General features: G+C 52.7%; 1 protein-coding gene across 1 annotated transcript in view; it reads right to left on the bottom strand.

Annotated features, from left to right (window-relative positions):
- The window catches only part of CAPN2 (calpain 2), a 58323-nt gene that overhangs the window by 3468 nt on the left and 39968 nt on the right, over positions 1-14887 (bottom strand). Inside the window, exons 10-18 of the mRNA NM_001103086.1 lie at positions 13908-14077; positions 12155-12166; positions 10757-10968; positions 8896-8932; positions 7910-7975; positions 6403-6460; positions 3396-3460; positions 2376-2444; positions 1814-1892 (exon numbers count right to left, since the gene is read on the bottom strand). Coding sequence (NP_001096556.1) covers positions 1814-1892; positions 2376-2444; positions 3396-3460; positions 6403-6460; positions 7910-7975; positions 8896-8932; positions 10757-10968; positions 12155-12166; positions 13908-14077 — 768 coding nt within the window. The remainder of the gene's footprint in view (positions 1-1813; positions 1893-2375; positions 2445-3395; positions 3461-6402; positions 6461-7909; positions 7976-8895; positions 8933-10756; positions 10969-12154; positions 12167-13907; positions 14078-14887) is intronic.

The following is a 14887-nucleotide window of genomic DNA, read 5'->3' as shown; positions in this document are numbered from 1 at the left end:
TCTTTCAGTTGGGGCACACAGGCTCTTTAGTTGTGGCATGTGGGCTCTAGCTCCCTGACCAGGGATTGAACCTGGGCCTCCTGCATTGGGAGTGTGGAGTCTTAATCACTGGACCACCAAGGAGGTCTCCCACAGTAGTAGAATTTTTAACAGGTCATGGCTGCCTAGAATTCAAGCTACATTTCTCAGTTTCCCTTACAGTCCTCTGAGGCCTTGTGACTAAGCCCTGGCACTGGGATTTGTGTACAGAGTGATGTATGCCCTTAAAGGCAAGGAGATTGGGACATCCCCGGTGGTCCACTGGTTAAGAATCCACCTTGCAATGCAGGGGACACGCGTTCATGCCTGGTTGGGGAACTAAGATCCCACATGCCTTGGGGCAACTGAGCCCGCACACCATGAACTACTGAGTTCACATAACATGATGAAAGATCTCACACGACCCAAGGAGGATTGCAAGCAGCCAGATAATACTTTATATGTGTGTGCGTACACACTTACATGGACAAAGAGTCATGTCTAACTCTTTGTAACCCTATGGACTGTAGCCTGCTAGGCTCCTCTGTTCATGGGGATTTTCCAGGCAAGAGTATTGGAGTGGGTTGCCATGTTCTCCTCCAGGGGATCTTCCCAACCCAGGGATTGAACCCAGGTCTCCAGCATTGCAGGTAGATTCTTTACTGTCTGAACCACTAGGGAAGTCCATGAATACTGGAGTGGGTAGCCTATCCCTTCTCCAGGGGATCTTCCCCACCCAGGAATCGAACTGGGATCTCCTGCATTGCAGATGGATTCTTTACCAGCTGAGCTACCAGGGAAGCCCATATATATATGAAGACAAGGAGACTGTCTTTCCCTCCTTCTGTCAGCCTGTTGCTAGCATGTGGCTTTGGCAAGCTGTCCTGGTCCTGCAGATACAGGCAATGCTCTGCAGGCTGGTGACACAATATGACAGAGGGAACCCGGGTCCCTGACAGCAGGAGACACCATCCTGGCCTTGGACGGCTTGAGCTTGAATTGCTATGTTAGAGAATGGTGTATGTTGTTTAAACCACTCACTTGGGGGGTCTCTGCTGCAGCATTATCCCATCGAATGAACAACTCCATGTTGTCATATCTGTCCCCACACCAGTCTCCCACTCTGCAGGTCTCCCACAGCTCGTGTCCTTTTTTACGGACATCACATTCTGTTAGGGACTCACTCAAGGATGGAGCTGGACACCCCACTTCTGCACCTGAACAGGGTGGGGAGTGGGGAGTGGGGGTGGTGGGTCTGTTGAGAACTGACTTTGCCTGCAACCCAACAGGGCCCTCAGAGGGAAATGGGATTCAAGAAGCCTTAGAGAGCAGACACATCCTGGACTCCATTTCATTTTACCAATTCGTTTTTAAAATTCAAACGAAAAGGAGGTGTTTGTATTGAACCAGCGCCTACTTTTGGAGAAGGCAATGGCACCCCACTCCAATACTCTTGCCTGGAAAATCCCATGGACGGAGGAGCCTGGTAGGCTGCAATCCATGGGGTGACTAAGAGTCGGGCACGACTGAGCGACTTCACTTTCACTTTTCACTTTCATGCATTGGAGAGGGAAATGGCAACCCACTCCAGTATTCTTGCCTGGAGAATCCCAGGGGCAGGAGCCTGGTGGGCTGCCATCTATGGGGTCGCACAGAGTCAGACACGACTGAAGCAACTTAGCAGCAGCAGCAGCAGCACCTACTTTATTTCAGTTTACCAAGCTTTGTATCATATAGTCTAAGTTTTCACATGTTCTACAGATAAAAGAAAGAAAATACAGTGAGGAAGTATTACCTGCTTCTTCTAATGCTTTCCGCATCTCATAGGAGTTCATGGTTCCAGACCGGTCCACATCAATTTCCCGGTAAATTTTCTGGAACATACAAAACAGAAAATCATGACCTGAAAGGCAGCAAGTTACCTCTGTGCTATGTGCTAAGTGGGGCTGGGGTGTTTCCAGCTCTGTGCCTCTACTTTGGCCTTGGAAAAATCATCCACGTTTCAGCCTTAAATAGTATTTTGCCTCTTTGTGTGAGCTGGATTATAAATAAGCCCATCAAGTCACCTAGCCAACTCCATGAGTCCTGTTACTATCTTCTGTAATCTTTGCACTTGAGCTGTCAGAAACCCAAACTACAAGGGATTACAGTTACACAAACCTTTTCAGGACGTTTGATGGTGGCTTTTAGATGAGCCCGTCTCCAGTCCATAAGGAAGTATGCCACTTAATTTGCCCCGACCTGTTTGCACCCATTCTGAGCTCCGTCACAGGCACAGTCCCCTCCCCTTGGAGCTGTTCCTCCACATCCCAACACAGACCCACTGCCCCTGCCGCCCGGCCCTCATGGGCTCTCACTTGGTATTTCTGAATCTTCGTCCAGAGAATGTAGAACTCCTTCAGACCCAGTTTGCCACTCCCATCCGACTGCCTTCAGTTAAGGAAAGCTCCTGGAGTCTGGGTCCACCCGGGCTGAGTCACCTCGTCTGTCCTCTCCCCTGGGGAGTCTGGTAACCCCAGTCATCCACGAGGAGCTCTCGTAGAAGGCCCTTTTCCACTCTTCACACTGGCTAGAGCTCCCTCTAAGGGCTGGTGGACAGGCCCAGTAGAGACCTGCAGACCCCCTCACCCTGCGTGCTGACTGGTCTGGGGTGATCTGCTGAAGGCCCCAGGTGCTGCTAGCAATGAGCCCTCGGATGATATGCAGAGGCTTTGGGCGGCTTTTAATGGCCTGGCCCTTGCCTATTTGGGGAGAATTATTATTTCTAAGAGGACTTTTGTGAGGGGAGCTCACAGCAGGTGCCAAGGGCCCACCAAATGAAGCTTCACAGCAGCTTGGACCATCCAGGCCACTCCTGCCCAGCACCTCCCAGGAAGCAGGAAGGACACTGGATGGGTGAGGAGTCGGCCTTGGGGCCAGGTGGTGGCCTAGGAAGGGGCCAGAGCAAAGACGAAGGACTGTGCTCTTGTTGGGGGGCAGGGGCGCTCTTAGGACGGAAAACCATGCCTGGGGAAACATTCACATCAGAAATACCATGGTTTAGGGACTGCTCCCCTAGAGGTAACAAGTCCAAACTGCCCTGGCAGGTGACGGTGGGTGTGCTGTTGGGCACTTTCTGCAAGAGCCCAGGAACCACTCAGCCTGTGGTGCGGGTGGTGGGAGGGGAGAGGGCTGGAGTGAATGTGGCATCTCGCATTCCCTCATCTGAAGCTTCCCGAATTTCCCCAGCGAGAGAGGTCACTGCTGACAACAGTCCTACACCTCGGCCGGCGGGGACCGCTGGCCGCTGTGAGGGGAAGGAAGCATGTGTTTGAATCTTCCCAGAGTGCAGTTTCACACTCCCCCAGCCTCTGTCCTCGGGGCCTGTTAAAGGATACGTCGAGCATGTCCACCATGATTTTGCAGGTCTCAATGCTAAAGCCGTCGGACTTGATATCTTGGCCTAGGATCAAAAGAAGTGTGAGAGGAGCATCTTGTGGAGCAGTGCTATTCAACATGACCTTCTGGGAGGACAGGGAAGTCCTGTGTCTGCACCCCTGATGTGGGATCCACTTGTGTGTGCTAAGTCGTTGTTACATCTGACTCTGTGACCCCATGGACTGTAGCCCACCAGGTTCCTCTGTCCATGGGGTTTTCCCAGCAAGAATACTGGAGTGGGTTGCCATTTCCTCCTCCAGGGGATCTTCCCCACCCAGGGACTGAACCCAGTGTCTCCTGCATTGCAGGTGGATTCTTTACCGCTGAGCCACCAGAGGAGCCACTTAAGTTATTTTAAATAGCCACATAAGGCTGATGGCCATGATACTGGGCCAGTGCAGAGATGTGTAACCTTTTTTTGACTTCTCTGTATATTAGCCACGGGCACCCAGGATTTTAATAAGAGCTTTCTAAAATTTTTTGACTGTGCCGCATGGCATGTGGTATCTTAGTTCCCCAACCAGGGGTTGAAACCTTGCCCCCTGCATTGGAAGGTGGAGTCTTAACCATAGGACCGCCAAGGAAGGCCAAGTGTTTTTTAAATAAATAACAGGATGATAAGGATCTGGGCTTTTAAGTGCAAAGCCACCTGTGGACAGATCGGAAGCCCCATGTGTTCATCCTAGGCTGGGCCCTGAAGAAGAAGATGTTTACTTAACTATCTCTTTGTAGGTGTTCAGGGGTCCTGTGTGTCCCCAGCTGGGTGGGAATTGAGGGCTGGAGCCTGTATTCTCCTGGGTGAGTCACTTGCAAGGTGAGTCCCATGTAGTTGGTGGTCAGTAGGTGGAGTGAGCACCTCGCCACAGACATGAGTCTTCCCACAGCCTTCAGGGGAGCCCACCCCTTTTGCCATGAAAGGTTAGGACCTAACCTGTCTCAAAGCTGCCCTTCTGGGCACTGACCCCTTCTCCGTGTGGGCATGAGACTGTGCGTGGGCCCCTTGGGGAGAAGGAGGAGTCACCAGGCATTGCTTGGGGGGAGGTACCGCGCTCTGAGGTGTGGGGGAGGCCACTGCTGTGCCCCCAACAAAGAGCAGCTGAATCTGAGCTGGCCATACCCCTCCCCCACCCTTCCCACATCTGTGCAGAAATAACGAGCCTCTGTGTCCCTGGGCTTATGACGGCCACACAGCTGAAGAGCCCGTGACCTCACTTGTGCCTGGCGGCCTTGAGGGTAAACACCATCTTCTCGTCACCCCCAGATCAGAGGAGGGGAGCCTAGGACTGGGACGCATCTTGGGGAAGCCCTGCCCTGGCCCAGCCTTTCTGGCCGATCGACCCCCTAACTGCAGCTCCTCGAATCACAGACGCTCAAAAGCAGCCATTTGTTCCAAGGCCACAGATGGTTTCCATGAAGGGTGTGTTGTTTGCATCCACTGTGATGGAAGACCCTGCAGGCCTAGAACCTTCTTTGGCTTCCAGAGGAGGATTTTCATCTCTTGGGATTGAGCCAGAGTGAAGTCCCCGGGACTTCTAGAGACAATCCCCAGACTGACACTCAGACCTGACAACATACTCACTTGTTTCTGATTTGGTCTGAGAACTGATACCCGACAGTCCCTGCTCAGTGGACTGCTGCTGTCTTATCAAAGCAGCATAGTTCTCAGGATAACTTGAGGGGGAAATGCCTCTATGTGTACATGTGTGTGTGAGTGTGCACACATGCGTGCACACCTTCTCCCTAACCTCTGCAGTGGTGATCAACACTGGGGAGGTGGACTATCCAGCCCTTGTTAATTTTTGCTTGCATGTGTGCTAACTCGTGTCCGACTCTGTGTGACCCTATGGACTGCGGCCTGCCAGGCTCCTCTGTCTATAGGATTCTCCAGGCAAGAATACTGGAGTGGGTTGCCCTGCATCAAACCAGTGTCTCTTATGTCTCCTGCATAAGCATGTGGGTTCTTTACCACTCGAGTCTTCTGGGAAGCCCTAGTTTTTGCCTAAGAAACAATTAAACCTGAAAGGGTATGTGAGGACCATGGCTCTCTAGTTCCTTCTCAAGCTGCCACCCACTTCTGCCCACTCTTTGTGGAAGCCCGTCAGCCCAGGCTGAAAGCAGCCATTTGGGCAGCCTTGAAGCCACTTGCCTGGCCCACTGGGTCAACTGAAGTGACATTTCTCCCAATAAGAACTGGCCTGACCAGGCGCAGTTAAACACACATTTGGGAGATGAGCCTTTTTAATGCCATCCCCTTAGTTTGAGTAAAAGAGAGATCATGCATTTTTCCATCTTTTGGCTAATCAGTGAGCTAGTGCCGCTCCGTCAGTCATTCCCCACTGAACACAGCTGGGAGTCCAGCGATGGGGAGTGCTTTCCGGCTCCCTCCTTTGTCTGGACTGACTCACTCTTTCTTACCAATTAATCATGGTAACAGCCACCATTTACAGAGCCCAGACTTGGTGCTACACAATTCCTACATGTCATCTCAGTCACTCTGAAGAGATAAATAATAATGTGCCTATTTTGCAGATAAAGAAACGAGAGTCAGGGAGGTTACCTAATTTCATTTAGACCGCAGAGCTAGTAAGTCATGGAAACCTGGATATGACTTTTGACCTCCAGACTCCAGAAACATTTGCCTTTTTAGGCCAAGCCACGTGGCATGTGGGATTTTAGTTCCCTGACCAGGGATGGGAACCCATGCCCACTGCATTGGGAGTGAGGTGTCTTAACCACTGGATCACCAGGGAAGTCCTACCTTTGTCCCCCACCTTTTTTTTTTTTTAATCACATTGAGTAGAACCTCCTTCATCCAGTTCTTTGTTGGTGGTGGCAGTATTTGAGCAGGACTGGGAATGATGGTTCAGCCATCACAGTATCTGAGATGGGAAAGGGAAGGATCCCCGTGTTCCCTCATACTGCACGAGGACGAGCAGGATGAGGGATTTGCAAGGAGGGGATACTCACGCTTTGCTAGCACTCTTCTCAGGATTGTCTGCAACTCAAAGGCAGAAATCTCTGCGTCCTGTGGAAACACACAACCAAAGTGTCATTACTGGCTTCCTTGGAATGCATGTAGCACAGAGGAGCAGGTGTGTGACCGGTGTCCAGAGGAGCTGGGCTCCAGCGAAGCCCTGCGAGGTGCGTTAGATCTGGGGTCTATGCATGCATGCGCATTTCTGTTTTTTAAAGATGCTAATGTTTTACTTTATTTTTAAAGCACTTAATTTTTTCTTTACTCGTTTATTTATTCTTTTGGCCTTGTGTGGCATGAGGAATCTTAGTTCCCCAACCAGGGATCGAACCAGTGCTCCGCTGCAGTCTTAACCACTGGACCACCAGGGAGGTCCCGCATGTGCATTTCTAACAAGCCCCCAGGAGATGATGCTGCCGCCCCCATATGGCACTACGAGTAGCACAGCCACAGCCCGAATTCTAGTTAGTGTTTCAGTGTACAACATTAAAACAGGCAGAGTTCATTCACCACTGCCTTGCTGTAGAGAACGTAAAGAATAAATCCTCCACTCTATCCATGTTTGTGGTCTTTAGACTCGGTTCTTTACACTTTCCTCTCACACAGCATGCCTTCCCCTCCCTTCAAAACCAAGACCTGTGGCGTTAGTTGGAACCAGCTGTCTCCAAGAACTGGCCCAGCACTTTCTCTGTGGCCTCTGATGCCAGAGCCCCTCAGGAGTGGTGTGGGTGCCTCTGTTCACGTACACATATTGTGTAACTGGGGGACAAGCCCTATTATTTGAGACCAAGGTTGACACTGTGCCTTCGTGGGGGGTGTGTGTATGTCGGTGTGTATGATTCAATTAATGGGGAAATGGATCTCTGTGATGCTCCTTCCATTAGAAACCAGGAGGCATGCAGGAGCAGGTGGTGCCTGCTTCAGCTCTTTGATGAGGAGGCCTAGGTGAGTCGACAGTGGACACTGGCAAGAGCTAGCATCCTCCATATATGGAGGAAAATGCATTTTTTGAAGTTGTTGGAACAGGAGGCCCACTAACTTTGTAGTGGACCGAAGCCCAAGTGGCTGAGAGATTTCTTTTTAAAGAACAGGGATGTCTGGTACTCTGTTGCTTACATCCTTGAGATTAAAGACCCGCCATCTCCCCAAATGTTTTTGTGGGAATCAAGAAGAAGCGGCCAAGTTCCACGCCTCAGTCACAGTGGCAGAGAGCAAATGACTCAGACACAGGAGAGGCCCGGAGTCCTCAGGTAGGAGGATCTCATCGAGAGCTGACCGGACAGCAGAAGCCCCTGTCGACTGATGCACAAAAAGTCTAGGGAGGCCGTTAGCAAGGAATGTCAACGGAAACCTCAGCTACATTTGCAACTCCTCTTTGCTTTTGTTCTGTTTGTTTTTTGTTTCTGCTCCCCGCTTACATGGAAGTCTCCTTGAGGACAAAGACTGTCCCATTTTTGGTATCAAAGCAGGACACATAACAGGGACCTGGGGACCACTCACCTCTCCGGCCAGCTGGGCGAACAGTCTCCTGAATCCATCATCGATGTCATCCTCGCTGATGTCAATCTGGAAGGCGAGGGAGACCCAGGAGTGAGAGAGGGTGACCAGCAGATGTCTACTCTCCCTTCCAGGGTGGCCTCCCCTCCCTGCTCAGGAACCCTCTCTCCCTCTCTTGGGCCTGAATTCTAAGGTTACTGAGATTAAGGACAGGTGAGGAATTAATAAAAGAATTTTTTCCAGTTAAAACCCACGAGAGGAAATATGTATACTATGTGAGAGGGAATTACACTCTCATTTCTCACATAGACATCTTCTCTGACATTCCACTAAAATGGACTTTCATGATCTAATTAACAAGCGCTCAGAAACATAAGGACTAGCTGGCAAGTTCTGGAAGGACACTGACCACGTCGAGAGCACAGATATGAGGCTGTTGGAAATCGTTCTGTCTCTCACTGTGACGAGTGTGGAGCCTCGGCAGCTGAGAGTAACAGAATCACGGAGCCCCGGCGGGCATCGGGACGGCCGAAGAGTGCTCCTTCCTCTGTGTGGTCCCCTTCCTCCACCTGGGCCAAGTCTGCAAGGCCTGAGCTGTAGCCCTCAAAGCCCTCAGGCCTTACCCCGAATCACAACTCTGGGGACTCTGGGGACCCTGAGAAATCTTGTGCAGCACTTTCGTTTAATCAGTGAGAAAACTGAGGTCCAGAAAGGGGAGTGACAAGACCGCCTGCTGCTCAGAGCAGCTGGGGGTCCCATCCTCCGTGGCACCCACGCCTGTGGGCTACGCCTGGGGCGCCGCCCAGGCCCCACGTGGCAGCCAGAACCGGTGCAGGAGGGGCCCTCAGACTCCCAGGCCAGGGCTGCACCCCAGCTTCCAGCTGTGCTCCTGAAGTCCCAGGGGCCTCGGAAACCCCTGGGGTTATTTTCTGCTCCTCTCCTCTTGGGCTGTGTGGGACACAGGCATGGAATTCGAACAGTTACAGTACCTCGTCAATGTTGGCCTCGATTTCATCGTCGACAACTCTAGAAGCAGAAGGAAGGCGTGTGTTACTGCAGAGGGAGTGGGCAGAAATCCCTGCTAAAATGGAACTGGCATATTACACCCAGCATGGGGTGGGCACAGGGGGTTTCTCTGCATCCCAAGTTTCTGTGACAACACATCCCGTAATTTCAGCAGAAATTAAAGCAGAAACGATCTAAAAAAGTGTCATCACCAAAAAACACTTGGAGCATCAGAATGTTTTTGGTCCCTAGTTTTTGGTCTTTATCAAAGAACACAGGCTTCCCATGTACTATGGCGGTGGTGCTCTGGCCTGGAGAACAGTTTTTAGGTTCCCTTGGAAACACTCTTTGCCCTCGTGAACACACCGAGAATCAGCATACCCTGCTGCCTAGGGCGGGAGGAGGCTGGCAGCCGGGGAGGCCTGGGGGAGATTTCAAATGAGGCTCGGGCACTGGCTGGTTTATCCCACACCTGTGTGAAGGGCTGGGTCCTTCTGCTCTACAGTGAGGCAAGTTAAGCCCAGGAGGGTCTCCCTCCGGCCCCTGGGATCTCAAACTAGACCACCAAGAGTCCCGTCTACCGTGCTGATGCCTCACAGAAGGATGCACGCGGAGACTTCTTGGTGCTGACAGTTAGAATCAGGATTAATATCCTGGGACAAGAAGGTGGACACCTTTGAGGGATGGCGTGTCCCCTTGGGGGAGGGAGCTCGCCAAGAGATGGCAGAGTTGGTGGCGGGGCAGGAGGTGGTTGAGGTTTCCCCGGGAGGGGACTGAGGTTGACATAGGACCGTGTCATTCCAATGCACTGTGTCATGTCCCCATTTCCTTGTCAGTGGGGACCACAGGCTAAATACCAGGCCAGCCCCGAGGATCCTAGGAGCTGAGAGCAAGGCCCTGCCCCACGGCGAGCTTAAGCAGAGGAAGGGAGCCTGTCAGAGGCAGGAAAGCTACAGCCATGGCAGCGCTGTTACCCGTTCGAAGCTCTGACACTTTCCCTCACTTTAACAACACCCCAGTTTTCTCAAGAGGAACTCCTTCTCTGCCGTGCACTGTCTTGGAGCCTGGGCCATCATCCTTGGCCCTCCTGCCTGCTGCCCTCCCCTTCTAGGCAGCCTCTAGAGCCCATCCAACGGAGACACTCTACTGAGTCTCTTGACCTTGAGCATGTGACTCAGGTCAGAGGGGACACGGCAGCCACCACAACCCCTGCTTCCCACACCCTGGTCCTCGGGAGCATCTGAGGTCCCTGCACTTTTCTATCCCGTTGTCCAGCCTCCCGTAGGTTCTAGAGAGTTCCATGGCCTTCCAGTAATCTCCATCTGCTTAAGTTACCCCAGGCTGATTACATCGCATGCAGTCAAGGGCCGAGATGAACAGACACAGTTGGGCAGCAGCCGGAGAAGCAGAAGCCACTAGAATTGAGGCTGTACTGACAGTGGCTTCAGCTAAAAAGGATCCTGGACAGCTGGGCTCCAGTGAGGAAGGGGGAACGCCTTGAGACCTAGTGACTGCCGCGGGGAGACTTACTCACACCCTTGGCTCTGCCAGGCCGGCGGACTGGGGACACAAGGATCCCACCAGCACTGCCCTAGTTGGTGGACATTCGGAGACACGGCTGTAAAGTCAGGCTCTGCGACTGGCTCTGCCACCACCCCTTTCTAACCCCAAAGATCCTGAGTGGCTATTTTCTTTGCTGACGTGATGACAGCGCTAGAGTCCTTCAATAACTCGCCTCTGAAGCCGGCAGGTGTTACAGAAAAAGAAACTGACATTCAGAGGAGTGAGGTTGCTCCAGGCAGGCCAGGAACAAGGGGCGCGGAGGAGGAGGGCTGAACGACCTACTGGTAGTCGGCTTTCTTCTCGGAAAAGACCCGGATGCAGAAGTCGCCGTCCTTGTTGGGCTCGAAGGTGGAGGGCACCACGATGTACTCCCCGGGGGGCAGCTTGAAGCGGTTGAGCACCTCCCGCAGGTTGATGAAGGTGTCCGACCGCTCCCGCGCTCTGGTTGTCAGGAAGAATTTTTTGCTGAGGTGGATGTTGGTCTGTCCAGTCAACTGGTGAAGAAAGAGGAGCATGTGGGAGTGGATGGAGGGAAGGGCTCCAAGCACTGCCCTCTCCACTCCTTGGGGTAAGAGGATCACAGCCATAAGGCTGGAGCGTCACAGATAAAAAGCAAACCTTTCAGCCCAAACAGCAGCTCAGAGACACACGTAAGAGGGGACCTACATTCACCCACTGTCTGCAGACACCCCATCTCTTCGCTCAGACAGAGGTCCTCAGCCTTGCTGCAATGACTCGGGGATATCAGAGTCCCCGTGGCTGGGATCCGCTCGGTTCTGTGTGGTGTAGACACACTGACACAAGCAGACAGGTGAGGAGGGGTCCCAGCTCCCAAACCTGGGGTGTCAGTCTGTCCACAGCATCCACAAAGACCCAGGACGCTACCAGCTGCTCTGCCTCGTTTGTGTTGACTTGAATAACCAACCGTGGCCTTTAAAGACACACACCGCAACTGTGCATCTCACCAGCTCAGTGAAGCCTGACTGTGGGCCTGTTAAGTGCTCTCACGTATCTCAATGCATCCCAACGATCTGGTAAGGGGGATGGTTGGTCAGTTTTACTGACAAAGAAACTGAAGTTCAGATAGGGCAAGTAAATTGTCCAAGGTCACACAGCCTGCAGGTGGCAGAGCTGGGAACGGGGTCCAGGTCTCTTGCTATGTCCCCCCATCTCCTTATAATACCACTTGTAGGGCTCATCATTTCTCTTTAGGCCAATTTTTTTGTTTTGGTCATGCCATGAGGCAGGTGGGATCTTAGTTCCCTGACCAGGGATTGAACTTGCGCCCCCTGCACTGGCAGTGCAGAGTTCTAACCACTGGACAGCCAGGGAAGTCCCTCTAGCCTGTTTTAGGAGCACTACAGGACTCTTGAGAAGAGTCTCCTGCAGTTCCAGGACCAACGAACCTCCACCCAGGACTAAATGTGTCTGACTCTGCGGGCCTCAGGGAGAAAGTACGTTCCATGGGGACTGTCCCGGACCCCTCCCCATGTGCTTAGACCGTGAGACCTAGGACCTGAGCAACCTCACCAGGGCTCAGGGGGCGGGGGTGGGCATTCACTCTTCATAGACATGAGCCCCTGCCCAGACTTCACGAGACCCCAGAGCCAGCAGTCTAAGCCTTTTCCTTGTTGGTGAACCTGAGCCCCAAGGATGGGGGCTGTCGCGTGCCAGACGTACCTCCTCTGGAACCTGCAAATAAAGGAAAGCATGTGTAATTCAGACTCTGGAAGAGCTCCATAAAGCAATGTCCCCACTGAGATGGTCTCCTTTGTTACTCTACTTCTTCTGTAGCCTTAGCAAGAATAACTGAGTCATCAAAATAAGTATTTTCCAAGGAACTCAAAGCATGCTCACATTTAAAAAAAATTCTTAGGACTTAGCAATAATGAGGATGAGCGCTTAGCACCATTCCTAACTTACAGAGCATGAAACCAAGGCTTGGAGCTGTGAAGTGGCTGTCTACAGTTACCAGCTGCCTGCAGCAAAGCCTACACCCCTCCTTCCCCCAGGGAAAACAGAGCTGAGCTGCTTGAAGAAGCAGCAGGATGTGCTCTGGCCTGGAGCCAGCAGGTGTCAGTTCTAGGATCCTATTGGCCACCTCCATCTGTATTTCCTCAAGTAAGTCTCTTTCCTTCTCTGGCCTCAGTTTCCTTATCTCTAAAATGGGATCAAATGACCCCCCAGGTCCTTCTCAGCTCTCGCAGCCCATGGCTAGATTTCCTGGCCTGTGAGTGGTGGGGGTAGGGTGGGCTGGGTGTCACAATTCAGTCTGCATTTTTCTGGCAGTTATTCTGTCCCAGCTCTGAAGTCCTCAGCTCCTACTTCAGAGACTGAGGAGCTTGGAATTGTGTGCATTTTTAGCAAAGATGATGTTTGCCCAACTCCACCTGTTCGTGCGTGAGAAGGTAGATCACTGCCCTGATGAGTGAAGTGAGCAGAGAGCCTTCTCTCTGACACTGTGCCTGACTCCCACGTGCTGTGCTGGGAGCCTGGCTCTTGAGGGATGGTGGGAACCCTAATTTGCAATATTTCCTAATTTCTACAGTGTAAATACTGCCCACTCCTTGCCAAGGTCATTTTTGGGCTGCCAAAGTGACTTCACTGAAGGGTGGGGCCAGGGAGAGTGGGCCAGCTCCAGCACATCATCAGGGCCCCCCACCACACCGATGTGCAACCCACTTCAGCAGCTCTGAAGTCCTCCTTTCACCCCTCTTCTCCCACTGCTCACCCCAGGCTGGGAGAAACTCTTCTCTGTGCTGTAGAAAGGAGTGGGGAGGGGACCCAGTAGTGGCAATGACATGGCTGCTCTCTGACTGTGGCTGAGCTGGGCTTTGGTTTACTTTGCAAAGTTCCAGAAGAAAGGACATGGGGGCAGTCACCGTGCCTGTGCGGGGGCCGGGCTCCACCTGCGGAGCCCTGGTTGGAGCCTAAGGCCAACTAACTGCTCCCCTGCCCAGCGCTCTGCCATAAAAGCAGACACTCTGTGGACTCAGACCAGAGAGCACCTGCCGGCTCAGTTCTTGCCCTCACGCTGGTGCCCCGTGTGGTTCCATATGCTCTGTCCTCAGTTCACATCTCTTCGATTTTCTGGAGGTTGACGACCAACCAGAGTGCCAGGCCTGGGGATGTGAGAAGGGCCACAGAGGCTATTTGATACCATGGGACCTCCGGAAGCTGGCTGCAGGGAAAGGGGGGCCTCCAGCGACACAGACCAACTGCACGGACCTCCCTGCATGACTTCTCCTAAGACTGGCCTGGACCCTGGCTTTGGTTTTCTTTGGCCAAGCTTCTGGTTTGGAGCCCCCTCCCCAGGTCTGCTTCTGGGGTTGGCAGAGGTTAAGAGCCGAGAAGGAAGGGAAGGCGGAGCCCCGCCCCCGTGGATGCCCCGCCCCCGTGGATGCCCCGCCCCGCGGACACCCCGCCCCCATACCTCATAGATGCCGAAGCCAATGGTGTGCATGTCCTCGCCCATCTTCCTCTGCCGCCGCCGGTGCTTCTGGATGAGGCCCACCAGGAAGGTGCAGCCGCTCTCCCCGTCCTCCTGGTCCTCGTCCTCTTCCTCCAGCTTGATCAGGTACTGAGGATTCATCCAGAACGTGTCTGCAGACAGAGAGGGGCGGGGTCAGTCACCCAACACACAACACATGGGTGGGGGAGATGGACGAGGAACCAGAGACCAGGACTGGAGGGGGGCGTGCATTTCTCACCCTGGAACAGGGTGGTCAGAGCTGAGGCCCAGATCTCCTTTGGATCAGCTATGACATCCCCTACTTTTTCCTCCCCTCACCAGGCTCTAACTCGGGGGTCAGAGATGGCTCGGACGGCATGGCTAGGGAGACTTGGGGACTAGCTCTGCAGCCCCCTCAATGAACTAAGGGCCAGGAACATCAGTGCACAATCTCAGCCTCTTGTTCTGTGTCCCCGTCCTCCTGGGCCTGTGCCCTTGCCCACTCCCATGGTGCTGGAAGGAGCTGAGATTCATTCATTTTAAGGATAATTAATATGATTGCCTCCCCTTCCTTGATGGGATAATACTTGGATTCTGGAAATAAAGGCATCATCTAGTATGTGTTAGTCATTCAGTCGTGTCTGACTCTTTGCGACCCCATGGACTATAGGTTGCCAGACTCCTCTGTCCATGGGATTCTCTAGACAAGAATACTGGAGAGGGTTGCCATTGCCCTCTCCAAACATCTAGTATAGGGCTTGGCAAACTATGGCTCTATGAGCTGCTGGATGCCTGTTTTTACAAATAAAGTTTTATTAGCACACAGCCACATCCATTCATTAAGTATGGCTGCCTTTGGGCTACAGCAACAGTTGATAGTTACCATAGAGACTGGGTGGTCCACAGAGCCAGGTATCAACTATCTGTCCCCCAAGAGAGAGTTTACCAACCCCTGAAATAAG

Source organism: Bos taurus, chromosome 16 (genome assembly GCF_002263795.3).
Source record: "Bos taurus isolate L1 Dominette 01449 registration number 42190680 breed Hereford chromosome 16, ARS-UCD2.0, whole genome shotgun sequence".
In the NCBI taxonomy this organism is placed as follows: domain Eukaryota; kingdom Metazoa; phylum Chordata; class Mammalia; order Artiodactyla; family Bovidae; genus Bos; species Bos taurus.
This window is presented reverse-complemented; position numbering and strand designations above follow the sequence as displayed.